Source organism: Symphalangus syndactylus, chromosome 8, assembly GCF_028878055.3.
Source record: "Symphalangus syndactylus isolate Jambi chromosome 8, NHGRI_mSymSyn1-v2.1_pri, whole genome shotgun sequence".
Taxonomy (NCBI): Eukaryota; Metazoa; Chordata; class Mammalia; order Primates; family Hylobatidae; genus Symphalangus; species Symphalangus syndactylus.
The window spans coordinates 112,713,910-112,739,573 of record NC_072430.2 but is presented as its reverse complement, the minus strand read 5'-3'; the positions used below and the strand labels follow the sequence as shown (position 1 = coordinate 112,739,573).

At 43.1% G+C, this 25,664-nt stretch overlaps 2 protein-coding genes, 1 long non-coding RNA gene and 1 pseudogene across 4 annotated transcripts; 3 read left to right on the top strand and 1 right to left on the bottom strand.

The window, feature by feature from the left end:
• The first annotated feature begins 626 nt into the window (after positions 1-626).
• LOC129488350 (replication factor C subunit 2-like) lies at positions 627-2,892 on the top strand (annotated as a pseudogene).
• On the bottom strand, positions 1,448-21,228 carry LOC129488359 (uncharacterized). 2 transcript variants are annotated; one of them, XR_010122221.1, is made up of 7 exons: positions 21,143-21,228; positions 12,145-12,258; positions 10,647-10,783; positions 9,738-9,841; positions 8,377-8,463; positions 4,536-4,648; positions 1,448-1,605 (listed from the first exon to the last, which is right to left on the bottom strand). It is a non-coding gene; the product is annotated as an uncharacterized lncRNA (long non-coding RNA). The 2 variants fall into 2 exon arrangements; XR_008659639.1 differs by lacking the exon at positions 4,536-4,648.
• On the top strand, positions 8,412-10,159 carry CRYGC (crystallin gamma C). The gene is made up of 3 exons (XM_055290432.2): positions 8,412-8,502; positions 8,607-8,849; positions 9,821-10,159. Exons 1-3 carry the CDS (start codon positions 8,494-8,496, stop codon positions 10,091-10,093), a joined length of 525 nt encoding a protein of 174 aa, XP_055146407.1. The 5' UTR covers positions 8,412-8,493; the 3' UTR covers positions 10,094-10,159.
• CRYGD (crystallin gamma D) lies at positions 14,388-18,442 on the top strand. The gene is made up of 3 exons (XM_055290433.1): positions 14,388-14,442; positions 14,553-14,795; positions 18,104-18,442. The coding sequence occupies exons 1-3, from the start codon at positions 14,434-14,436 to the stop codon at positions 18,374-18,376; spliced, it is 525 nt and encodes a 174-aa protein (XP_055146408.1). The 5' UTR covers positions 14,388-14,433; the 3' UTR covers positions 18,377-18,442.
• Positions 21,229-25,664: the final 4,436 nt, after the last annotated feature.

The following is a 25,664-nucleotide window of genomic DNA, read 5'->3' as shown; positions in this document are numbered from 1 at the left end:
TGGGGATCTCAGCTCTGAAGGCTGTGAGACCCCTGATTTCCCACTTTACACCTCTATATTTCTGTGTGTGTGTCTTTAATTCCTCTAGCGCCACTGGGTTAGGGTCTCCCCCGTCAAGCTGGTCTCGGCATTTCTATTGTACCTTTTCTATGTTTAGATTTGTTTAGATACACAAATACTAGTGTGGTAGGCTGATCCATATAGGTTTGTGTTAGTACACTCTATGATGTTCATACAACAATGAAATTTCTCAAAATGTATCCCATTGATAAGAGATGCATGGAGGAAAAGGAGGCTAGAGAATGGAGGCAAGGGCCGGGCGCTGTGGCTCACCTCCTGTAATCCCAGCACTTTGGGAGCCCAAAGCGGGAGGATTGCTTGAGCCCAAGAGTTCGAGACCAGCCTGGGCAACATAGTGAGACCTCATCTCTACAAAAAATAAACAAAATTAGCCAGGCATGGTAGCAGGCAACTGTGGTCCCAAATTCTTGGGAAGCTGAAATGGGAGAACTCCCTGAGCCAGAGAGATGGAGGCTGCAGTGATCCAAGATCATGCCACTGTGCTCCAGCCTGGGCAACAGAGTGAGACCTTATCTCAAAAAAATAAAAATAAAAAGAGCTAGAGAATGGAGGTGCAAGTGAGTAGCGGTGGTGCAGGTGAGCATTCAGCCCAAGACCCTGCCTCTGCCCCCAGGAAGGCCCCTGGCAGGGCCAAAGACTGCAAGCTGCATGGTGAGGGCCCAGGTCATAAGGAATGGGTGCATCCGGATGTGAGAGTGGAGTTGAAAAATATAGGCCAGTAAAGCTGAATGAAGTTCACAGGAATGAATACACTGTGGGCAGGCTGGAGATCTTTGCAAGAGAAGGGAATATGCCTCACATCATCTTTTCTGGCCCCCTGGGAACTGACAAAGTTATAAGCATCCTGGGCCCAGCACTGAAGGATGCCATGCTGGAACTCAATGCTTCAAATGGCAAGAGCATTGAAGTTGCGAGGAATAAAATCAAAATGTTTGCTTGACAAAAAGTCATCCTTCCCAAAGGTCAACATAAGATCATCTTCCTGGATGAAGCACTGAAATCTGCTCTAAAATGAATCACTGTGTTCTTGCTTTTAATGCTTCAGATAAGATGACCAGAAGGCCAGTGTGACAGCAGCATAGATGAAGGATCAGAGAGAGGCCAAATTGGGGCTTGGACATCATGAAGCAGCTGTTGTAGTAGTCTAAGGAGAAGATAAAGGAGAGTTTTAGAATTCTACATTTGTCTGACTAGTGGTTCTTAGCTCCAGCTGTAGGTCAGCATCTCCAGTGGAGCTTTAAAGAAACTGCTAGTGTCCTATTCCTACCCCCAGCCAGACCGAATTGTCATCTGCCCAGAAGGGCCCAACGCCCAGCACACATTGTGATTCCAGAGTCTTCCTGGGCCTGAACTGACTCGCCTGAGGGCTTGTGGCACATGGATGTCTGCCATGGAGGATCATTTCTCCATCTGAAAGCCCTGGCCAGCCAAGGCCATGCTGGGGCAGTGCTGGCTGAGGCCTCTGTCTGATTTGCACTTCAGTTGTGCGATTTGGGGAAGGATCTTAAAAAGCTGGAGTTCACTCTAGATTAGACGTTAGCAGAAAGCAGGATTAATTTTGTGATTAGTTATCTCAAGAAATCTTACCCATGGGGAGGGGAGACTAGAACATGGATAAACCTGTAATCCATAAAGAAGTAGCAGTTAATCATTTTGGCTGAGAGAGTGAGGGCTTGGGATTTTGAGAGTGGAGCATTGATTTTGTTTTTGTCTGCGCTTAGACAAAGTTAAGAAGTGGCTTTATTTTATCTCACTTCATCATGGTCTCAGAGTAGCCTTGTCTGAAGTTGTTATTCTGTGAGACTGTTTATGTCTAATAGGGGAGTAACATGTCTTCACTGAGAGCATTAGGCCAGCATCCAAATGTCAGAGGCTGCTCTTTTTTCTCACTTTTTTTTTCATTAATCAGACTATAGTCCATAGAGATAACTCATGCTCTGAGTGGTTATATAATTTGCCATGGAGCTAATCAGTGGGCCTTCTGAGTGCAGGCAGCCTGAGTCCAAAGCTCACACTCTTGCCCGTGAAGCTTTATGGCTTCCTTCAAGCTTGAAGAAGGGAAAGCAATCTATAAAGTAATACTTTATACTTTGGTTAATACTTTGACATTTAGCCCTGTTTTTACTGCATTTCTCTTAAGCACCCGCTGCCAAAGAGGAGTGGCACCACCAGCATGGCTGGGCTGTGTGGATTATGCAGCTGCATCCTCGTAATCAAAGAGCTAATAGGGTGATGCCAGCCTCTGAGGGAAACCTCACTGCCTTCCCGTCTCTGTTCAGAGGCTACTGGATCCCAGTGCACAGTCCTCCGCTACACAAAGCTGACCGACGCCCAGACCAGTGCGAGGCTGATGAATGCTAGAGAGAAGGGTACAGTGCTGTACACTGACTTTGGCCTATAAGCCATCATCTTCATGGCCCAGGGAGACTTGAGGCAGGCTCCAAACAACTTGCAGTCCATCTTCCCAGGATCTGGCTTCAGTTACAGCAAGAAGTGTGTTCAGGGTCTGCGACGAGCCCCACCCCCTGCTCATGAAGGAGATGATCCAGCATTGTGTGAATGCCCATGTCAAGGAAACCTACAAGATTCCCACTCACCTGTGGCATCTGGGCTACTCACCAGAAGATGTCATTGGCAACATCTTCCAAGTGTGTAAAACTTTCCAAATGGCAGAATAACTGATAAAGTGGAGTTTGTCAAGGAAATTGGATACATTGGTATGAAAGCAGCAGGGGAGTGAACTCCCTTCTGCAGACAACGGGGCTCCCGGCCAGGCTGTGTCAGAAGACAATGGCCCCAGTGGCCAGTTAGAACAGAGACTTTTTTGATTGAGTTACAAGAGTCCTCATCCCTGCAATACACGAGGCGCAGCCTTCTGAAGTGGAGGGGGAAGCATGGGTGAGGAATGCCACCTTAGGCTGGTGCCAGCATACACCATACTTTAAACCCTCGTGGTTTTCACGTTGCTTCTAGCTGACCTCTGCTCCACGAGTGTTTGCATTCAACCTCAGACTCACTGACTAGTGATGGAGCGGGGCAGAAAGGCTCAGAGAAGTCAGGGCAGGCACCTGATCTGTGTGTGAGTTGACATTTAGCTCATAAAGCCTTGCAGTGTTTGTTGTAAGGTGACCACATGAGGCCTGAAGGAAAACCAGCTTCTGTCTCTGCCCTTGCTTGTTCCTCTCCTTTCTACTTGTGGACCCTAGCAGCCTGCAAGTAGGAAGATGACTAGAGAGTAGATTGGACAAGCTAATCTCAATTCTTCTAGAAGCATGAAGGGACCGGTTCCCTGGGGTGAGGGCAGAGTTTGCTGTAATTTATTTAGATAGACTTCTCAGAACCAGGGCAAAGAGCCCTTCAGGAAGGGCTTGCTGAGGGGATGCTGACTGGTGAAGCACCACACAAAAACTCCAGCATGATGCCTTTCCCATGTCCTCGAGGGAACTCTTGGCTTTCGCTTTAGAATTCCCCAGTGAATTTTATATTAATTTGTAGAATTGCCTTTTTATTTGCAATGGTACTATTTTTTCCCATTTTTTAAAATTAAAATTGCAATCTCATATAAAAAAGAGATGCATGATGCATATGATACCACCGTATATTAATTGCTAAGAAGCAGGAAGGTGGGTGGTAAAATCAACTGCTGGCTGGACCTCAGACACCAGCAAAACTCTAGAATTGGCTGTTGTAACATTAATTTCTCATCTCAGAAGAAATAAAAATTAGAATTACTAAGGAGTGGGAGGACTTAGGGCACAACACAGCATTTCTGCTTTTACCCTTTTGCTTATTATCTCCACCGTTATAAAGACCCATTATGGCTGGGTGTGGTGGCTCATGCCTGTAATTCCAGCACTTTGGGAGGCCGAGGCTGGCAGATCACCTGAGGTCAGGAGTTCAAGACCAGCCTGGCCAACATGGTGAAACCCTGACTCTACTAAAGATACAAAAATTAGCTGGGCATGGTGGCAGGTGCCTGTAATCCCAGCTACTTGGGAGGCTGAGGCAGGAGAATCACATGAACCCAGGAGACGGAGGTTGCAGTGAGCCAAGATCACGCCATTGCACTCCAGCCTGGGCGACAAGAGCAAGACTTCATCTCAAAAAAAAAAAAAAAAAAGCCGCTTTAAATCGATCAAGTGTAGGGTGCCTGTGTCATCCTACACACCGAAAGTTGCACATCCTGAACTTCAATGTGAGTGTGTTATGCCTGTGTATATTGAGCATTTGAAATAGGCTCCATAGACCATTATAATAATAAATTTCAGACAAGGAATAACATTCACACATCCCCCCTCCCAGGCATTTATTGAGTAACCTTTATGTGCCAGTCCTCTATGCCAATTAGTGAGAACACAAAAATAAAGATGGAATAGACCCTGCGTTTACAGGGCTCCCCCATCTATTTTGAGGGACTGATGTCTAAACAAAATAATTAGATAAGTGATAGTTACCATTATAGTGGTATGAACATGAGGAGCCATGGAGGCAGTATTTAATTCAGCCTAGAAGATTAGGCAGGGTGCAGGATAATCTTTTACAGAGAAACTGATGCTTGAGCTGAGACCTGAAGAAAGGGTAAAATTTCTCTGGTTGAAAAATAAACTGGTGTCTCATTGAGAAGGATCAATATGTTGACAAACAAGAACAACATGAAATAACATTGTGCATTTGGGAAATGACAAGCGGTTCGGCGTGATCAATCAGAAAGCGTGGGGACAGACAGAGGAGGCCAGGTCTAGGATGCCGTGCTAAGGGATCAATATTGGATCCTGGAGACAGTGGGAGTCCATGAAATTTTTCAAGCAAATGAACAGCATGACTTGATGTGTTTTGATTCTCATCACTTCAGCATCTGGCCGAGTGCAGTTTGGAGGAAGACAAGACTGGGCAGAGTCAGAAGGCTATTGAAAGCCCAGCTGAGATATGATAAGACCCTATGTAAGGCAGCTACAATGGCAGGGGTTTGGGGATGGGAGGTGGTTGGGGCAGAGGAGAGAAGGAGAAAGATTTGAAAAAAGGTTGGAGAAATACAAGACTGTGCCATTCTGGAAGAAGAGCGACGTCCTGTAATATGCACTTTCTGGCCCCTTTATTGCTTTTCCTGTCTTCTTACCGGTGCTCTAATTTAAGTGCTGGTATCGCTGCTCTGATTCTCTCACTGCGCACATATGAAACTTTATAGAACAAGAAAGAGTGCCGGCCAGGCGCAGTGACTCACGCCTGTAATCCTAGCACTTTGGGAGGCCGAGGTGGGCGGATCACGAGGTCAGGAGATCGAGACCATCCTGGCTAACATGGTGAAACCCTGTCTCTACTAAAAATACAAAAAAAATAAATTAACCGGGTGTGGTGGCGGGCACCTGTAGTCCCAGCTACTCAGGAGGCTGAGGCAGGAGAATTGCTTGAACCCAGGAGGCGGAGGTTGCAGTGAGCTGAGATCACGCCACGGCACTCCAGCCTGGGCAACAGAGCAAGACTCCGTGTCAAAAAAAAAAAAAAAGAGGCCGGGCGCGGTGGCTCACGCTTGTAATCCCAGCACTTTGGGAGGCCGAGGCGGGCGGATCACGAGGTCAGGAGATCGAGACCACGATGAAACCCCGTCTCTACTAAAAATACAAAAAAAAAAAATTAGCTGGGCGTGGTGGCAGGCGCCTGTAGTCCCAGCTACTCGGAGAGGCTGAGGCAGGAGAATGGCGTGAACCCGGGAGGCGGAGCTTGCAGTGAGCCGAGATTGCGCCACCGCACTCCAGCCTGTGCGACAGAGCGAGACTCCATCTCAAAAAAAAAAAAAAAAAAAAAAAAAAAAAAGAGTGCTACAAAACAGAGAGCACATCTGCCCTTAAGTCTAACGGGAATGTTAGGCAGGGCACAGTGACTCACGCTTGTAATCCCAGCACTTTGGGAAGCCGAGGCAAATGGATTGCCCGAGGAGATCAAGACGAGACTGGGCAACATAGTGAGACCCTGTCTCTACATAAAGAAAATACAAAAAATTAGCTGGGCATGGTGGCATGCACCTGTAGTCCCAGCTACTCAAGAGGCTGAGGTGGGAGCTTGAGCTTGAACGTGGGAGGCAGAAACTGCAGTGAGCTGAGATTGTGTCCCTGCACTCTAGCCTGGGCAACAGAGCAGAACTCTGTCTCAAAAAATAAATAAATAGAATTAAGAGAATGTTAGTACAATTCCTAATAAGGCATTGCCTAGGGATGGCTAAAATACGTGATTTCATTGTCAAAACATGAAGGGATAAACCACAGCAGTGTTTTGGCCCAAGAACTATTTGGTGCTTATTAAAAATAGAGGTTCTGGGCTGGGCGTGGTGGCTCATGCCTGTAATCCCAGCACTTTGGGAGACTGAGGTGAGTGGATCATCTGAGGTCAGGAATTCGAGACCATCATGGCCAACGTAGCAAAACCCCGTCTCTACTAAAAATACAAAAATTAGCTGGGCGTGGTGACCCATGCCTATAATCTCAGCTACTCAGGAAGCCGAGGCAGGAGAATCACTTGAACCCAGGAGGCAGAGGTTGCAGTGAGCTGAGATCGTACCACTGCACTCCAGCCTGGGTAACAAAGTGAGATTCCATCTCAAAAAATTAAATAAAATAAAAAATAAAAATATAGGTTCTGAGGCCTTCTCCTGATCTAATGATGCAGGATTTGGCCAAAAGATCAAGATGGTAATTTGCGTTTTTAATAAGCAAGGTGATTCTTAGGCACACTGGAGTTTGAAAACCACCCGATGGTTTCTAAAGTCCCTTCCAAGCCTAATTTTTCTTTAATCACAAAATGGCTTCACAGAGGATAAATTTTTTCAGGAATCTTTGAGAGGATTAAATATCTTTGAAAGGGATAAACAGGATGAAGTCAGCCTTAACAATGTCACTCTATTACTAATAACAACATTTATTCAGTGTTCATTTGTGCCAAGTATGTGCCAAATGCCTTATACACATAATCCCACTCATTCATGTCAATGTCCTTTAGCTAAAGACCACCAGGGACACACCTGTCTTTAAACAAGTTGAGCTTATTACTTGTTGCAGCAAGGGAGGACATGCTCCTTGGGGAAGCATGGAGTGTCTCAGTAAGAGAGCTTAGAAAGAAATTGTTATAGGATTTGCACTTCAGTTGTGCGATTTGGGGAAGGAGCTAAAAAAGTTGGAGTTCACTCTAGATTAGACGTTAGCAGAAAGCAGGATTAATTTTGTGATTAGTTATCTCAAGAAATCTTACCCTTAGGGAGGGGAGACTAGAACACGGATAAACCTGTAATCCATAAATAAGTGGCAGTTAATCATTTTGGCTGAGAGAGTGAGGGCTTGGGATTTTGAGAGTGGAGCATTGATTTTGTTTTTGTCTGCGCTTAGACAAAGTTAAGAAGTGGCTTTATTTTATCTCATTTCATCATGGTCTCAGAGTAGCCTTGTCTGAAGTTGTTATTCTGTGAGACTGTTTATGTCTAATAGGGGAGTAACATGTCCTCACTGTGAGTGCCAGGCCAGCATCTGAATGTCAGAGGCTGCTCTTTTTTCTCATTTTTTTTCTCATTAATCAGACTATAGTCCATGAGATAACTCCTGCTCTGAGTGGTTATATAATTTGCATGGAGCTAATCAGTGGGCCTTCTGAGTGCAGGCGGCCTGAGTCCAAAGCTCACACTCTTGCCCGTGAAGCTTTATGGCCTCCCTCACGCTTGAAAAAGGGAAAGCAATCTATAAAGTAGTATACAGTACTTCTTAGTCTTGGGCCCAGTGACCACAGAAGACTTTCCCTTGCTTGTTATCGTAAGTTCACTACCAGGGACTGATTTCTAGTTAGATGACGTGCCCACGAAAGGCATAGTTAAGAGCTGTCTTAAAGCATTGGGTTAACGAAGTTGAAACTAGCCAAGATAAGAATCTAGATTTGTGTCCTGCCCTGGACTGGAAAATTGTGTAAAGACAAAAACGTAAGGTAGAGCAGTCTCTGCCGTCCAGGGAAATGAGTCAGTGTTTGTGGCATTCTACCCCAGCAACCTCTCTGGAATCCTGGAGCAATTCTATAATGGCATAGATCTTTCCCAGAAAATTCACAGGGAATAATTCAATCATATAGAGAGAGCCACGAATTTCAGGTCAAAAGTTCAGACTGATATGCAGATAAATTTAGAAAACACTAACAATCCAAATAAAAGCAACACAGAGCAGTATGTACAGGACAGCGTTAGAATATACCAGAGAACAAGGACACAGTCTACAATCATTTCCAGTGAATGCAGGATGTTAAAGAGATGCATAAAAATCCCCTTACCGCTGAGGGCCCCTTTTGTGTTGTTCTTGCCAACGCAGCAGCCATCCTGCTATATAGACCGGCTGTGCAGCCGCAGGCCCCATCACACTGAACTTGCATCATCCGTGTCAACCAGCCATGGGGAAGGTGAGCAGAACACAAATTAAATAAAATGAGAAAAAAAAAAGTTGCCTTTATATAATGCTTGTTAGGAGCAAATAATGTAATTTGGAATGATTCTTCCTTTGCAGATCACCTTCTATGAGGACAGGGCCTTCCAGGGCCGCAGCTACGAAGCCACCACTGACTGCCCCAACCTGCAGACGTATTTCAGCCGCTGCAACTCCATCCGGGTGGAGAGCGGCTGCTGGATGCTCTACGAGCGTCCCAACTACCAAGGTCAACAATACTTGCTGCGGCGAGGGGAGTACCCCGACTACCAGCAATGGATGGGCCTCAGCGACTCCATCCGCTCCTGCTGTCTCATCCCTCAAGTGAGTTTTCTAGATTTCCATCATGCCGCCAGAGTGTCCCCACTGTATTGTCAATGTGGGTTAGAAGGAGGAAGGTTTGCATTTAAAAACACCTAAGGGTTAGATGGACATCAGAGATCTGCATAAGCCAGATAGATAACATGCACAAAAACAGCAGAGAATGTAAGGAAGAACCCACTGAGAGGAAGAATCCGTTTTACTTTAAATTTTTGCTACCAGTAAGTCAATTAAAAGTGGTCTGTAATAAATGTAATATCATAATGAGATATGAAACAAAACTTGCAAATGGGAAGCTGGTTGGGCATACAAAGACGGTATTTTTAACAAATTATTTTGCCTATAGTAAAAGAATTTCTGATGAATGAATTAGATGAGTTCCACTGTGGACTAGTAAACCTTCAAAGCTGTATTGTTAATATAGGCTATTCAAAGGTTGTGTCCAACTTTGGAAAAGGTAATTTTTCTTAATTTGGAAAATCAGTTAAATTCTCATTTCAAATGACTATTTAAATTAACTTTACACTGAAGTACAAGATTTTTTAAATCTTACTTTAGTGGTAAATTTATATGTTTGTAAATTTGGGAGATAATACCCTTACTAAAAGAATACTAGTGAAAATAAATTATTTCTATTTTTCCCCCCAAATGTAGTTTGAATTAACACAGGTAATTAGGAATCAAGATATCTCAGTTCTTGATGGATTCTAACTCAGAGTTTGAACCTCTTAAAAATTCCATCTCCTAAATAAGAATGAATTTCAGGTCAAATAGAAAATGAGCGTGCCAGTATTTAGGTGTAGTGGAAGACAGATCCATGCGCAGCATCCACAGTAATCTACATTTTACACTGTCTAAATTTTACATTGACAATTCCATGCCCCAGCCTACCAAGTTCATCTGTTCTTTGGTTGGACAAATTCTGGAAGAGACTCATTTGCTTTTTTCCATCCTTCTTTCTGTGGACCGAGTAGACAGGCTCCCACAGGCTGCGGCTGTACGAGAGAGAAGACCACAAAGGCCTCATGATGGAGCTGAGTGAGGACTGCCCCAGCATCCAGGACCGCTTCCACCTCAGCGAGATCCGTTCCCTCCACGTGCTGGAGGGCTACTGGGTCCTCTACGAGCTGCCCAACTACCGGGGGCGGCAATACCTGCTGAGGCCCCAAGAGTACAGGCGGTGCCAGGACTGGGGGGCCATGGATGCTAAGGCAGGCTCTTTGCGGAGAGTGGTGGATTTGTATTAAAATAGCTTAACACTACCAATTTCTCATTTTGGAACCTAATAAATATTTAGTCTGCATTGTTGGCAATTGCTGACTTCTGTCGTTCTTTCATTGTGCAAATCAGTTCACCTTTAAATGCTCCTTGTCAAAAGTTAAGAAGTGAATGGGGCGGGGGACGGGGTCTATTGGAGAAGAGCTTCAAGGTAGAGTGAGTTTGAACAAGCCTCGGGCGTTGTGGTGGAGGCAGGCTGTAGCCTGCCTGAGAAAGAAAACGCAGGGCAATGCCAGAGACCTGGGAGAGGCTGACTGGCAAGAAGGGAGGCATTCAACTAAGCACCTTGTTGGGAAGTTTCAACTAAGCACAATAGTTGGGAGGCATTCAACTAAGCACCTTGTTGGGAAGTTTCCTTCTAACCAAAAATGGGTTAGACAAAAGGCAAAGTCAGATGAGTGGAGAGGGCAAACTTAACTTGGCCAACAGCCTGATTAGACTATATAAAGGATTGTAGTTTTGTTTACTTTCAGGCACAGTATTATATAACTAATGCCAGGGCCACCACAGCCATTGCCGTACCTTTGAACAAAGTTAAAGACCATTCATCTTCTTTTGAAAATGGCTCCTATCCAGGACTGTAGTTCTTGGTCGGTACTACTCCTGGCCCAAATGCTGCGTCAATTACAGAAACTGCACATCAGTTTCCTGGTGACCAGCTATTGCAAATAAATTAATAAGAGATACACATCAATCTTTTAAATAGATTTGCATGGTATAGTGTACCCCAAACATAAAAAGTAACCACAGAAAACATTGTTCTGGAAGGACACATGTATGCATATGTTCATCACAGCACTATTCACGACAGCAAAGACGTGGGATCAACCTAAATGCCCATCAATCGTAGGCTGGATTTTACAAAGTGGTACATATACACAATGGAATACTATGCAGCCATAAAAAAGAATGAGACCCTGTCCTTTGCAGCAACACAGATGGAACTGGAGGCCATTATCCTAAGCAAACTAACACAGGAACAGAAAACAAAATACCTCATGTTCTCACTTAGAAGTGGGAGCTAAACTTTGAGTACATGCGGACACGAAGAAAACAAGAGACACTGGTGCCTACTTGAGGTTGGAGGGTGGGAGGTTGGAGAGGATCAAAAAACTACCTGTCAGGTACTATACTTATCACCTGGGTGATAAAATAATCTGTACACCAAACCTCCACAACACACAATTTACCTGTATTACGAACCTGGATATGTGCCCCTAAATCTAAAATAAAAGTTAAAATAAACAAATAAATAAGTCCCGTAACTACAAAATGGGCTCAAATTTAAAGGTGCATTAAAGAAAGCCATACTTTCCGGAGACTTTGATTAAACTAAAATCTGCTTGCTCATAAGCAAAGTCCTAAAAAGTAAAAAAAAAAAAAAAAGAAAAAAAAAGAAACAATTGCAAGTCTTTTCATCAGTAGAGAATTAATTTATTTCAACTTAAAAATTTCCCTTCAGGCCGGGCGCGGTGGCTCACGCTTGTAATCCCAGCACTTTGGGAGGCCGAGGCCGGCGGATCACGAGGTCAGGAGATCGAGACCACGGTGAAACCCCGTCTCTACTAAAAAATACAAAAAAAAATTAGCCGGGCGTGGTGGCGGGCGCCTGTAGTCCCAGCTACTCGGAGAGGCTGAGGCAGGACAATGGCGTGAACCTGGGAGGCGGAGCTTGCAGTGAGCCGAGATTGCGCCACTGCACTCCAGCCTGGGCGACAGAGCGAGACTCCGCCTCAAAAAAAATAAAAATAAAAATTTCCCTTCAAAGTAAAAGGCCTCCCATAATCTTACTACAGTACAAATTCTATAAAGAAGTTGAGGGGAGTCCTTCTGACGCCCCTCATTGCTAACTCCTGTTTATAGTTATTGGGCACTCTTCTGGGATTTTCTCCTTGTTTATATAGCTCTCTCATAAAACACATGCTTCTTTTCTTTACAAAAATGGAATCATGCTATACATATTAGTCTGCAACTTGTTTTTAAAATATATTATAATATGGACATATATCTAGGTCAGTACCTTATTCTGTTTAATGGTTGAATTGCATCCCATTGTTTGGAAGTCCCCTAGACCATTTCACCATTTGTCCACTTAAGTGACTGGGCTTTTCCAATGTTGCTTTTACCAACAATGCTGCAAAGAGCCAGGCGCGGTGGCTCACGCTTGTAATCCCAGCACTTTGGGAGGCCGAGGAGGGCGGATCACGAGGTCAGGAGATCGAGACCACGGTGAAACCCCGTCTCTACTAAAAATACAAAAAATTAGCCGGGCGTGGTGGTGGGCGCCTGTAGTCCCAGCTACTCGGAGAGGCTGAGGCAGGAGAATGGCGTGAACCCGGGAGGCGGAGCTTGCAGTGAGCCGAGATTGCGCCACTGCACTCCAGCCTGGGCGACAGAGCGAGACTCCGTCTCAAAAAAAAAAAAAAAAAAAAACAATGCTGCAAAGAATAACATTGTACATATAAGCTAATCTTGACATGCCATAATTTTAAAAAGATAGCGACCTAGAAGTGAGACTACCGGCTCATAGTGCAAGTTTATTTTATTTTATTTATTTATTTTTTGAGACATGGTCACACTCTGTTGTCCAGGGTGGAATGCAGTGGCACAAACACAGCTCACTGCAGCCTTGACCTCCCAGGTTCAAGAGATCCACCCATCTCAGCCTCCTAAGTAGCTGGGGCTACAGGCATGCACCACCATGCCCAGCTAGTTTTTTCTTTTTTTTTTTGTAGAGAAGGGGTCTCACTATATTGCCAGGGCTGGTCTCGAACTCCTGGGCTCAAGTGACCCTCCCACATTGGCCTCCGAAAGTGCTGGGATTACAGGTGTGAGCCACCACACCCAGCCACAAGTTTATTTTCCATTTCAATAGCCCCCAATTATTAGCCACTAGAGTCTCTTAACTTCCTTGAGTTAGGATCCTTACCAATTTTTGAGCACCTACCACACGCCTGCTATATGTAGCAATGGGGATGAAGAAAACAATCAAAACAAAACAAAAGAAAAAGGTATTTCCCTGCCACTGAGGAGCTCTACATAGAAAGAATACAAAAAAAAAAAAGAAGAAGCCAGAAAATAAGAATTAAAATAATTTGTATTGTACATAGTTGGTGTTTAATTCATAAATACCACTTACAAAGATTTATGACTCAAAGACAAGACAAAGTACTTCCATGGGTTGACACAAGGCTGTGAGCAATTCTTTGAACATGAAAGAAGCTGGACACATAGGTCATTTTCCACTCCAGTACTCTTTCCAGTCCATCAAACTGTTCTCTTCCAGGCCAATAAGTACTTTCTAAAGTCTTCCTCGAGTCCAGCTTCTAAATATTTATTCCTTCCTCTCCCTGCATCATTCCAGCCACAGCTCCCCTTTGTGTTCATGCAATTAATTTTGTCTGAGTCAAAGGCCTTGTGTACTCTCGCTCGTTCAGAGGGCAAAGCTGTATTCTAGATCCTACCAGAAATAAGTTTCTTAGGAATTTGGTTTTATTTTGTAACAAGCTAAGAGATCATGTTTTTGTGTTTCAAACATATTACTTTTTCTAATTTCCTCAAACTTAGATATTTCCCTTTTTAGTTCTTTCTGAGATTAAGCATCTTAGAACTATTCTCTCTTTTGAATCACGGCACCACCATTAGCTAAGAGAAAAACATCTAATTCTCAGCTACTTCCAGGCATAACTGCAACAACATCAGACCCAATATTGAAGATTCATGTTTGCTGTGTGTTTTACCATAATAAAAGTTCAAAATTCTGTGAACTCTCTTGACAAAATGTTCCAATTTCTCACACTAAAGACTAACTTGAAATTTTCAACATTCAGTTAAGACCATTTCCTTCCTATTAACAATTAGTATTCAAAGTTGTGGCACGTAATACTGTAGTTCTGAGAGATTAGTTCATATTTGCCTTATTAAGAGTCTTTGTTTTTTTTGCTCCCCGACTTAAATTTTTTTTGTTTTTCCCCAACCTATACGAATAAAACTGTGAACTATATGTGAAATAGCTGAAGCTCCACTTCTATTATAAATAGACAATGTCCCAAATTACCTTTTTACAAACATTCTCAATAGCAAGAGCCAGTGATAGCAATCCGAATACTCCAGAGAGAATGGGACCAAAACCCACAACAAGCCCCGTGGACTAGCACAGCAAAGAGAAAAAAAGAGAACACGAAAATGCCCTTGCTCCCCTCTGGGGGCCCCTTTTGTGCGGTTCTTGCCAACGCAGCAGCGCTCCTGCTATATAGCCCCGCCGCGCCGCCGCCCCACCCACTCAGCACCTCCGTGCGCCCAGCCAGCCATGGGGAAGGTGAGCCCAGCCTGCGCCCCGGGCCCCCGGAGCTTCCTCCATCGCGGGGACCAGAGACTGGGGCAGGGGCAGGCCTGTGAGACCTCGCCTTGCCTCGCCTTGCCTTGCAGATCACCCTCTACGAGGACCGGGGCTTCCAGGGCCGCCACTACGAATGCAGCAGCGACCACCCCAACCTGCAGCCCTACTTGAGCCGCTGCAACTCGGTGCGCGTGGATAGCGGCTGCTGGATGCTCTATGAACAGCCCAATTACTCGGGCCTCCAGTACTTCCTGCGCCGCGGCGACTATGCCGACCACCAGCAGTGGATGGGCCTCAGCGACTCGGTCCGCTCCTGCCGCCTCATCCCCCACGTGAGTGCATCCTCATGTCAGGACCCAGGCCCTCAGGACACTCACTGGATGGTTTCAAGCAAAAGTTAAACATTAGAAGTAGTGATCAGTCACAATAACTGAGAGTGGACAAAGATGAACTATAGTGGATTAAGTCAATAGAGTTTGCTCCCCACAAAAGCAAAGTGTTACCCAGATACCAGTTAATCACAATTACTCCACAAATATGTATTGAGTAGGAATGTGTCTCCTGCCCTAGGAGTTGTATAAGACTTAAGTCCTATTCTGGAATCATTTAGAATGGAGTTGTAGAAAAACCACTGATACCCAATAGAAAAATAAATGCTAGAGGATACGGCAGTTACTGAACAAACAGGGTAATTTCTTTTGAGACTTTTTCCCCTTTTTGCTCCTCTCTCGCATCTTTTGGGTTTTCCCAACCTGTGTAAGTAAGACTTTCCTTCAAAGGAGAGCAACACAGATATTTTACACATGTGCCGCTTATATCCCATATGTGTGTTAGAACACTAAAGTTTATGGAAAATTCGTCCTTGGACTTACTGATTTTTTTCTCCATTTTTCTTCATTGCATTCACAAGTTATTGACTTAGAATTAATTGTTCTTTAATATATAATCTTAAGATATTTAAAATATTTTATATTTTAAAATATTTAAAATATTTAAAATATTTTATATTTTAAAATATTTAAAATATTTAAAATATTTTATATTTTAAAATATTTAAAATATTTAAAATATTTTATATTTTAATATATTTAAAATATTTTAAAATACTTATATTTTAATTATTTAAGATATACTTATATTTTAATTATTTAAAATACTTATATTTTAATATATTTAAATACTTATATTTTAAATATTTAAAATACTTATATTTTAAATATTTAAAATACTTATATTTTAAATAGAAGGCTTATATATTTAACACATTTTATTTATATCATTGATTTAAATGATGCATTATCATTTAATTCAATATATTAAATGATATATTTAATATATTTTAAATACTTATATTTAAAATACATTATATTTTTACATTTTAAATATATTTACATTAAATATATTTAATGAATATAATGTATTTAATAATATATTTATCTAATAAATATGTATTTAATATATTTATATAACTATATAAATTATATTATATTTTAAATATATTTAACATATTTTAAATATATTTTAATATATTTTAATATATTTCATTTACATTATATGTGTATATATTTTTGTTGTTGTTGTTTTGTTTTTGTTTTTTGAGACAGAGTCTCACTCTAACGCCCAGGCTGGAGTGCAGTGGTGCAATCTCGGCTCACTGCAACCTCCACCTCCGGGATTCAAATGATTCTCCTCTCTCAGTCTCCTGAGTAGCTGGAGTTACAGGAGCACACCACTACACCCAGCTAATTTTTGTATTTTTATTTTTATTTTACTTTATTTTATTATTTATTATTTATTTATTTTTTTGACGAAATCTTTTTTTTTTTTTTTTTTTTTTTTTTTTGAGACGGAGTCTCGCTCTGTCACCCAGGCCGGACTGCAGTGGCACAATCTCGGCTCACTGCAAGCTCCGCCTCCCGGGTTCACGCCATTCTCCTGCCTCAGCCTCTCCGAGTAGCTGGGACTACAGGCGCCCGCCACCACGCCCGGCTAATTTTTTTTTGTATTTTTAGTAGAGACGGGGTTTCACCGTGGTCTCGATCTCCTGACCTCGTGATCCGCCCTCCTCGGCCTCCCAAAGTGCTGGGATTACAAGCGTGAGCCACCGCGCCCGGCCGTTTGACGAAATCTTGCTCTGTCCTCCAGGCTGGAGGGCAGTGGCATGATCTTGGCACACTGCAACCTCTGCTTCCTAGGCCCTAGCAATTCTCTTCCCAAGTAGCTGGGATTACAGGCACGTGCCACCACACCTGGCTAATTTTTTTTTTTTTTTTTTTTTTTTTGAGACGGAGTCTCACTCTGTCGCCCAGGCTGGAGTGCAGCGGCGCAGTCTCGGCTCACTGCAAGCTCTGCCTCCGGGGGTTCACGCCATTCTCCTGCCTCAGCCTCTCCGAGTAGCTGGGACTACAGGCGCCCGCCACCACGCCCGGCTAATTTTTTTGTATTTTTAGTAGAGACGGGGTTTCACCGTGGTCTCGATCTCCTGACCTCGTGATCCGCCCGCCTCGGCCTCCCAAAGTGCTGGGATTACAAGCGTGAGCCACCACGCCCGGCCCACACCTGGCTAATTTTTGTATTTTTAGTATAGGCAAGGTTTCACCATATTCGTCAGGCTGGTCTTGAACTCCTGACCTCAAGTGATCCACCTGCCTCAGCTTCCCAAGGTGCTGGGACTACAGGCATGAGCCACTGCCCCACCCCTTATATTTATGTATTTTAAATATATTTTATTTATATTTTAGTAAAGTTATTTTTAAATAAAATATAATTTTAAAATAAATATTATTTTAATTTATACTTATAAAATATAATTTGAATATAATTATTAAAATAAAATATAATTATTTTTAAATAAAATATAATTTTATACATTTTATAATATATTTTAAATATAGTATATAATTAAATGTATATTAGATAGATGTATATTAAAATTATACATTATTTAAATATATTTCTTTATAATTTATTTTATTTTATTTTTTTTGAGACGGAGTCTCGCTCTGTCGCCCAGGCTGGAGTGCAGTGGCGCAATCTCGGCTCACTGCAAGCTCCGCCTCCCGGGTTCACGCCATTCTCCTGCCTCAGCCTCTCCGAGTAGCTGGGACTACAGGCGCCCGCCACCACGCCCGGCTAATTTTTTTTTGTATTTTTTAGTAGAGACGGGGTTTCACCGTGGTCTCGATCTCCTGACCTCGTGATCCGCCCGCCTCGGCCTCCCAAAGTGCTGGGATTACAAGCATGAGCCACCGCGCCCGGCCTATTTCTTTATAATTTAATGTTTATTTTAATATTAAAACATTTCTTCAAAATGGTATAAAATAGTAATAAGCTGTTACAGGTTTGGGTTTGTGTGAGGTACAGGATACCGAGCATAGGAGGCAGCTCATCCTGAGAAATAGTTGAATATATTAAAGAGTGAGATTTCTTTCTCAATTTCTTCACCACACTTTATAATCTTAAGAAGGTACTGAATCTCTGCCCTCGGTAATGAGGAGTTTATAAATGTTCAAAATTAATTAAATTTTACCATGTATTTCTAAATGGCTTGAGCGGGTCCTCACCAAGCTGGACTGCCTAACAATGCATTGGAATCATTTCACAGTTGCTTTTCTCCTCTTTTTATTTCTGGGTCCGCCAGGCTGGCTCTCACAGGATCAGACTCTATGAGAGGGAGGACTACAGAGGCCAGATGATAGAGTTCACTGAGGACTGCTCCTGTCTTCAGGACCGCTTCCGCTTCAATGAAATCCACTCCCTCAACGTGCTGGAGGGCTCCTGGGTCCTCTATGAGCTGTCCAACTACCGAGGACGGCAGTACCTGCTGACGCCAGGGGACTACAGGCGCTACCAGGACTGGGGGTCCACGAATGCCAGAGTGGGCTCTCTGAGGAGAGTCATAGATTTCTCCTGAAATATGTCCTCCTTTGTCGTTTCTTAATTTGGAAACTAATAAAATATTTTCTGTGTGTTCCTGGCACTGATTTGCTTGTGTCTTTACTTTGCCCTACTTCTTATTTTATTTACACGCACGAGGCAAATGGCAACCAAGATGTGTAATACATAGATAACAAAAGAAGTTCTCGCAACAGAAAGACGTCTTCATATTAAGCAGAACTTCACAGTTCGCAAAAGTTTCATAATACATTATCTCATTTGATTCTCTGGCCTTTAAACAGCTTGCTGCTTCAAACCAGATTATCAGAAATCTATTTAGATTTCAGTTTTTCTCTGAGGAGTGACGACCTGAAAACGTAGATTCAGATACTGTGGCACACGTTTTCAATCAGGGATTCTGAACCTGGGTACCATAATGCGCATCCATTTTTGAATTCTCTAAAATGGTATGCAAAAGTTGAGTTCACAAATCTCTGTCCGACTCCCTTACTACAGAGGTGGCCATGTGGCCTTCCTCTGGCCATCAAATCAGAAGTGAGAAATGATGATAGGGAGGGAGAAGAGATGGTTCTGGAAAAACTTTTGCCTTTCTAATGAAAGGGAGCAGATGACCCTGGTGCCACAGTTACCTCCTATTTCTTACACTCAAAAAATGACAGCTGTGAGAGAAAGGCCAGGAGAATTTCAGAAATGTTGGCCTAGACGTGGCTGAGCCCCTGGACCATGCTAACAACCTTTTACCTTTAGACTTCTTGTAATGGCAGTCAAACCACATTTTGTTTAAGCCCCTATAGCTGGGTATTCTGTTATCTGCAGTTCAACACACATTTCTAGCTGATGTAGAGTATATATGAATTTTCCTTAGGTAACTGCATAGAATTTTATTTACAGACATTCCTAATTTTAAAATTAAAAAAAAAGAAAAAGAAAAGATGGGAGCTAAATGATGAGAACACACACGTGGACACAAAGAAGGGAACAACAGACACTGGACCTATTTGAGGGTGGAGGATGGGAGGAGGGAGAGAATCAGAAGAAATAACTATTGGGTACTAGGCCTAGTACCTGAGTAATGAAATAACCTGTTCAACAAACCCCCGTGACGCAAGTTTACCTACATAGCAAACATGCACATGTACCCTGAGTTAAATAAAAGTTGAAAAAAAAAAAAGGGGGGGGGGGAGGAGAGAAAAAGAAAGAAAGGGAGGGAAGGGGAGAGAGGCAGAGAGAGGGGCCATTATTGAACATCGTAGTTATAAGATAAGATGGTTAATATATTTTAAATCCGTAGATCATCTAACCTAGATAACTCATTTTATGTACAGTAAACTGAGGTTTAACTCCAATGTCACACCAATAACAGAGGTGGAATCAGAAGCCGGAATCACAGCTCAGAAACTGCTGTTTTTCTATTATAAAATCAGGAAGATTTTGGCCAGCTATGGTGGCTCACGCCTGTAATCCCAGCATTTTGTGAGGCCGAGGTGGGAGGATCACCTTAGGTCAGGGGTTTGAGACCAGCCTGGGCAACATGGTAAAACCCTGTCTCTACTAAAAATACAAAAATTAGCTGTGCATGGTGGCGGGTGCCTGTAATCCCAGCTACTCAGGAGGCTGAGGCAGGAGAACCGCTTGAGATCAGGAGGTGGAGGTTGCAGTGAGCTGAGATCACACCACTGCGCTCCAGCCTGGGCAACAGAGTGAGACTCCGTCTCAAAAAAAAAAAAAAAAATCAGGAAGATTTTATGAAATCTATTGTGAAATTTTGTCAAAGTAATGACAACACTAGCTCATAGATTCTTACCATGAGGTCATTGCAAACAACCAACCAGGAATTGAATTAAAAATATTGAATAATCCAAAGCTGCATTCTCTGAATACACACGGGCACACACATACATACAGTTATATATATTTATATAACCTCATCCAATATACGTTTGTGTGTGTCAGTATACTATGTATAAGGCTGTCCTACAATATATTCACTTATTTTTTTTTTTTTTTTTTTTTTTTTTTTTTTGAGACGGAGTCTCGCTCTGTCACCCAGGCTGGAGTGCAGTGGCGCGATCTCGGCTCACTGCAAGCTCCGCCTCCTGGGTTCACGCCATTCTCCTGCCTCAGCCTCTCCAAGTAGCTGGGACTACAGGCGCCCGCCACCACGCCCGGCTAATTTTTTGTATTTTTTTAGTAGAGACGGGGTTTCACCGTGGTCTCGATCTCCTGACCTCGTGATCCGCCCGCCTCGGCCTCCCAAAGTGCTGGGATTACAAGCGTGAGCCACCGCGCCCGGCCTATTCACTTATATTGGTTCTTTTCCTACCTCTTATTCTGTCTTATTTGTACTCTCATTGCTAGAATTTTAGAAAGGAGGAGTCACTATGTAAGTGCTTAGAGGCTAATCTGATCATGTCATTTCCCTGATTAAAAACCTTTGATGTTCCTTCACTTCCCATAGGAAAACATTCAAATTCCTGGGATCCTGACCCCCAGCCTATCAACCTCATCTCCTATTTCCTGACCTCAGCTGTCCTTCCTTCCCATCTCACCTGAGTCCTCCAAGCACACCAAACATTTTCACATCTCTTTGCCCTTACTTACATCTTTTCCTCACCAGGATTTCTCTTGTGTACCTTCTTCCTGATGAGTTACTCAACCTTTAACCAGATCAAAATTCACCCTAATCCCACAGCCAGAAATAGATCTGACTTAATGCTTTAGACTGAAAGTAGCAGCAACTTCATATCAAATAGATAAGCAAGATGGAAATCTACTAGCTCACACGACAGGAAGTCTTGGGAGACAGGGTTTAGGGATGGTTGATTCAGCAGCTCAACAACATCATCAGGACCCCAGGTTTTCTCTGACTCCCTCAGCATTTAGCATCTGCATCATCCCAAAGCTGGTATCCCTGGTAACCATAGAATCTCTATTAGCTGCAACTGGGGTAATAAACAAGAAAGGGTGAGTGAAGAAACACAACAGCAGTCTTCACCTATAGCACAGTTGTATCCAGAGCACAAATTCCCAGGATTAAAGAGAACCTTAAAATATTATCCGATTCTTGAGTGTGAGCTTTAGTGTTATAGGGAAATCAGAATGAATTGAATAAAGGGAGAAAGAATGATGAAGTTCAAGGAGGAAAGGGTACAAATAGAGAAAAAAATTGTTTAAGATGTCAACTATATTCAATATTCTTTTATTTCTCTTTATAAAGTAAGAGAACCGTAAGGTTTGTTTTTGTTTTTGTTTTTGTTTTTGAGACGGAGTCTTGCTCTGCTCCCCAGGCTGGAGTGCAGTGGCGCAATCTCGGCTCACTGCAAGCTCAGCCTCCCAGGTTCACGTCATTCTCCTGCCTCAGCCTCCCGAGTAGCTGGGACTACAGGGGCCCACCACCACACCTGGCTAATTTTATTTTGTATTTTTAGTAGAGACAGGGTTTCACTGTATTAGCCAGGATTGTCTTGATTTCCTGACCTCGTGATCCGCCCACCTCGGCCTCCCAAAGTGCTGGGATTACAAGTGTGAGCCACCATGCCTGGCCAGAATTTTTTTTTTTTTTTTTGAGATAGGGCAACAGGTAGGGAGTGCAGTGGTGCAATCTCTGCTCACTGCAACCTTGGTTTCCTGGCTTCAAGCAATTCTCCTGCCTTGGCCTCCCCAGTAGCTGGAATAACAGGCATACACCACCACGCCTGGCTAATTTTTGTATTTTTAGTTAGAAATGAGGTTTCACCATGTTGACCAGGCTGGTCTCAAACTCCTGAACTCAAGTGACCCACCTGCCTCTGCCTCCCAAAGTGCTGGGATTACAGATGTGAGCCACTGTGCCTGGTGACTATAAGAAATTTAAAGTAAACTTTGTTTTAGACACTCTTTACCTCCTTTATAATCCACGGAATTCACCCTGTCTTGGGAGGCAATTCAGATGGTATCAAATATTGGCAAATATTTACACATCTTCAGTCCTTTGTGATAATGAGGAGTTGAATGTCACAAGAACAGAAGAGGGAGAAATATGAACTAACTTTTGAGCATACTTCTAGGAATCTATCCTAAGAAACAAATCCTAAACATGAAAAAAAGTGTTATGCACAAACTACTCACTCAATATTTATTATAATAAAACTGTAGCAGGACAAGCCACAGACAAAACCCCTCAGACACCAAGTTAAAGAAGGAAGGGCTTTATTTGGCCAGGAGCTTCAGCAAGACTCATGTCTCCAAAAACCAAACTCCCCGAGTGAGCAATTCCTGTCCCTTTTAAGGGCTTAAAACTCTAAGGGGATCTGCTTGAGAGGGTCATATCGATTGAACAAGCAGGCGGTACATGACTGGGGGATGCATGCACCGGTAATCAGAATGGAACAGAACAGGACAGGGATTTTCACAGTGTTTTTCCATACAATGTCTGGAATCTGTAGACAACATAACCGGTTAGGTCAGGGATTGATCTTTAACCAGGCCCAGGGCGTGGGGCTGGGCTCTCTGCCTGTGGATTTCATTTCTGCCTTTTAGTTTTTACTTCTTCTTTCTTTGGGGGCAGAAATTGGGCATAGGACAATACAAGGAGTTGTCTCCTCCCTTATTCCCCCGCTTTGAGAACCTCACTCATTAGTGGGAGTTCTCACTTTTATTTTCATTACCCATGTCTTCTTGCAAGACAGATGGATAGTGATTCATATAGTACACTTGTGCTGAAGCATTTTGGTGAACTAAGGTAGCAATGAAGCTTTTTATCATTTGAAGAAGTACAGATGACAAACAAGGGAGCAGTAAGCAGGTTCCTATTACTATTATAACTCCTATTATAAGAGTTTTAAATTCTCCTAGTGCTGGGAACCATTTTTCAAACATGGCCCTAGGATCAAATCCATGCCACACTTGCACAGGCACATGTGCCAGTTTTGTCATATGTCTTCAACTACCTTGAACTATGTCTTCAACTACCTTCCTTTGATCATCTATGTGTAGACAGCAATTAGTAAGGTTAAATTTCCCACAGGCCCCTCCTTTAGCTGCTAGCAAGTAGTCAAGAGCCAATTTATTTTGATAGATAGCATTTCTCATCCAAGTTTTTGCCGGGCCAGAATAGTCAAGGCTCTGTCATGTCAGTCTTATTAGTGATTATTTCTAAGACAGCTTGTAACCGTATGATTCAGTTGAGCATGTGAATGGGGGTCTGGTATCCCCATGAGCCGTCTTGTGCCCAAGTAGCAAGCCCATAATATTGTATGATTCTCTCAGGGAGACATTTTTTTTTTTTTTTTGAGACGGAGTCTCGCTCAGTCACCCAGGCCAGAGTGCAGTGGCACAATCTCAGCTCACTGCAAGCTCCCCCTCCTGGGTTCACGCCATTCTCCTGCGAGTAGCTGGGACTACAGGAGCCTGCCACCATGCCCGGCTAATTTTTTGTATTTTTAGTAGAGACGGGGTTTCACTGTGTTAGCCAGGATGGTCTCAATCTCCTGACCTCGTGATCCTCCCGCCTCAGCCTCCCAAAGTGCTGGGATTACAGGCATGAGCCACTGCACCTGGCCATTCAGGGAGACATTTATCATCTTTCCAATTTTTTATAGCTATGCTTCTCTTTTCGCGGGAAGCATAGACAGGGAAGTCCAGGAGTTTGCCTATCTTTATGAGCAGTAGGAAGAAAGATGGTTTAATAGTGCCAATAACACAACTACCTGCCCACTGGTTGGGTAATTTTGTGTAAGCCCTATGCCCACATATCCAGTATAATCCAGTGGGGGCTGTCCAGTCCTGCTGGGACCCTGGGTGGGTCCACATGGTTTGCAACTTTGGGAATTTACTAAATGGATTTTTCCTAGTGTGGTTTGAATGCCACTAGGTGGCTGTATTTGTAGTACTATTATACAGTTTTTGCCCAAGGCAGCTGAGTCTTCCCACAGGAAGGGTGAAGTCCTTCTCCACCCTTGCTATACAGTATTGTCTAATGATTGAGGCTTTTAGGACCCAGAAGTTATCAGGGTGATTGTTTTGAGCCAGGAATTCATTAGGAACTGGGTCTGTAGGTACTAATTCTCGGGCTTCCCATGGCCATTGATCTCCCATTACAGTTCCTCCACATACATAACATGAAGTGGCATTGAGAGACTGGGCTACATGCTCGGCTAATTGCAAAAACAAATTTTTTGTTTTTCCTGACATTTCTAGTAGTGGCACATTCAGTTCATCATAGATGGTTTGAAATACTGGCTCAGGAGAGCGTTTATAAACTTCTCCTCAAACCACAATATGTACTCGAGGATCCAGTCCAGCCCCATTGATTCCTAGGGTTACACGCTCCCCTTTTTTCCAGCGAGGATCAAGGGAGTTGGTTATTACTAGTTCTAAGAAGTTACACTGAACACTGGTACAGGAAGGGCCACTTTTCCCTTTCTGAAGGTGGACAGGATTTTTTTCATTTTTTATCCAAGTAGCCTAAATGACACAAGACCAATATCCACATTTATTTCTACACAGCCCTAATTCATGACGAATGTACTTATTTTCTGCCATATAGCCTCTTTTCTAATTGAGAGAATCACATCCTATTTCTAACTTATTACTATTAATGACAGCACAGGCATCAAACTTGTTTGGGCACCCCTTTTTCTTCTGTTTTGGCTAACACTTTACACATATCATTTATGAGCCCCCACCAGCCCTCAATCCTTAATCTTATTTCAAAAACTGTGGTCATGGGAGGCTCAGATGGGTCATAACACACATCGGGTTGGTCATTTCCTGGGCTACATACCTTGTATAGAACAGCATTATACAAACAAGTTTTTTTTAGAGTCCCAGTACACTTAAAATAACCGTAAAATAATAGGACTGTAGTAACTTTTTGTCCTACTTCAGTGACTTGATGTATACACTGGGAACGGTTTTCAGTCTGAGGAAGGTCAGCTGAAGTCCTTACTGTGTAAGTCCAAATTTTAAGGAAAATGAGTCCCGCAATGGGTTTTCTCATGCTTCGGCTGTGCGTGGACCAGTCAGCTTCCGGGCGTGACTGGAGCTGGGCTCGTCATCTTCCTCAGAGTCACTTTGCAGGGGTTGGAGAAGCTGCTCCCATTCACATACAGCTCACAGTCTACTGATGTTCAAGGATGGTGTCTGAGGTTGGGCCCTCTAGAATAAACTGAGTCCAATACCTCTAAACAGTTATGTTCAACTGGGCTCTCTGATACTGGGAGCAAGGTGGCGGGGTTTAGGGTGTTGCAAACTTCAATGGTTATGCGGGGGATTTTCACACAGGAAGCTTTGGTACTTGGTTAATCTAGCATTTGTTAGCCAAT

Coding starts and splice junctions, on each gene's coding strand:
- CRYGC (XM_055290432.2), top strand. Junction 8,850..9,820: donor CCTGCTGTCTCATCCCTCAA/GTGAGTTTTCTA, acceptor TGGACCGAGTAG/ACAGGCTCCCACAGGCTGCG.
- CRYGD (XM_055290433.1), top strand. Junction 14,796..18,103: donor CCTGCCGCCTCATCCCCCAC/GTGAGTGCATCC, acceptor TGGGTCCGCCAG/GCTGGCTCTCACAGGATCAG.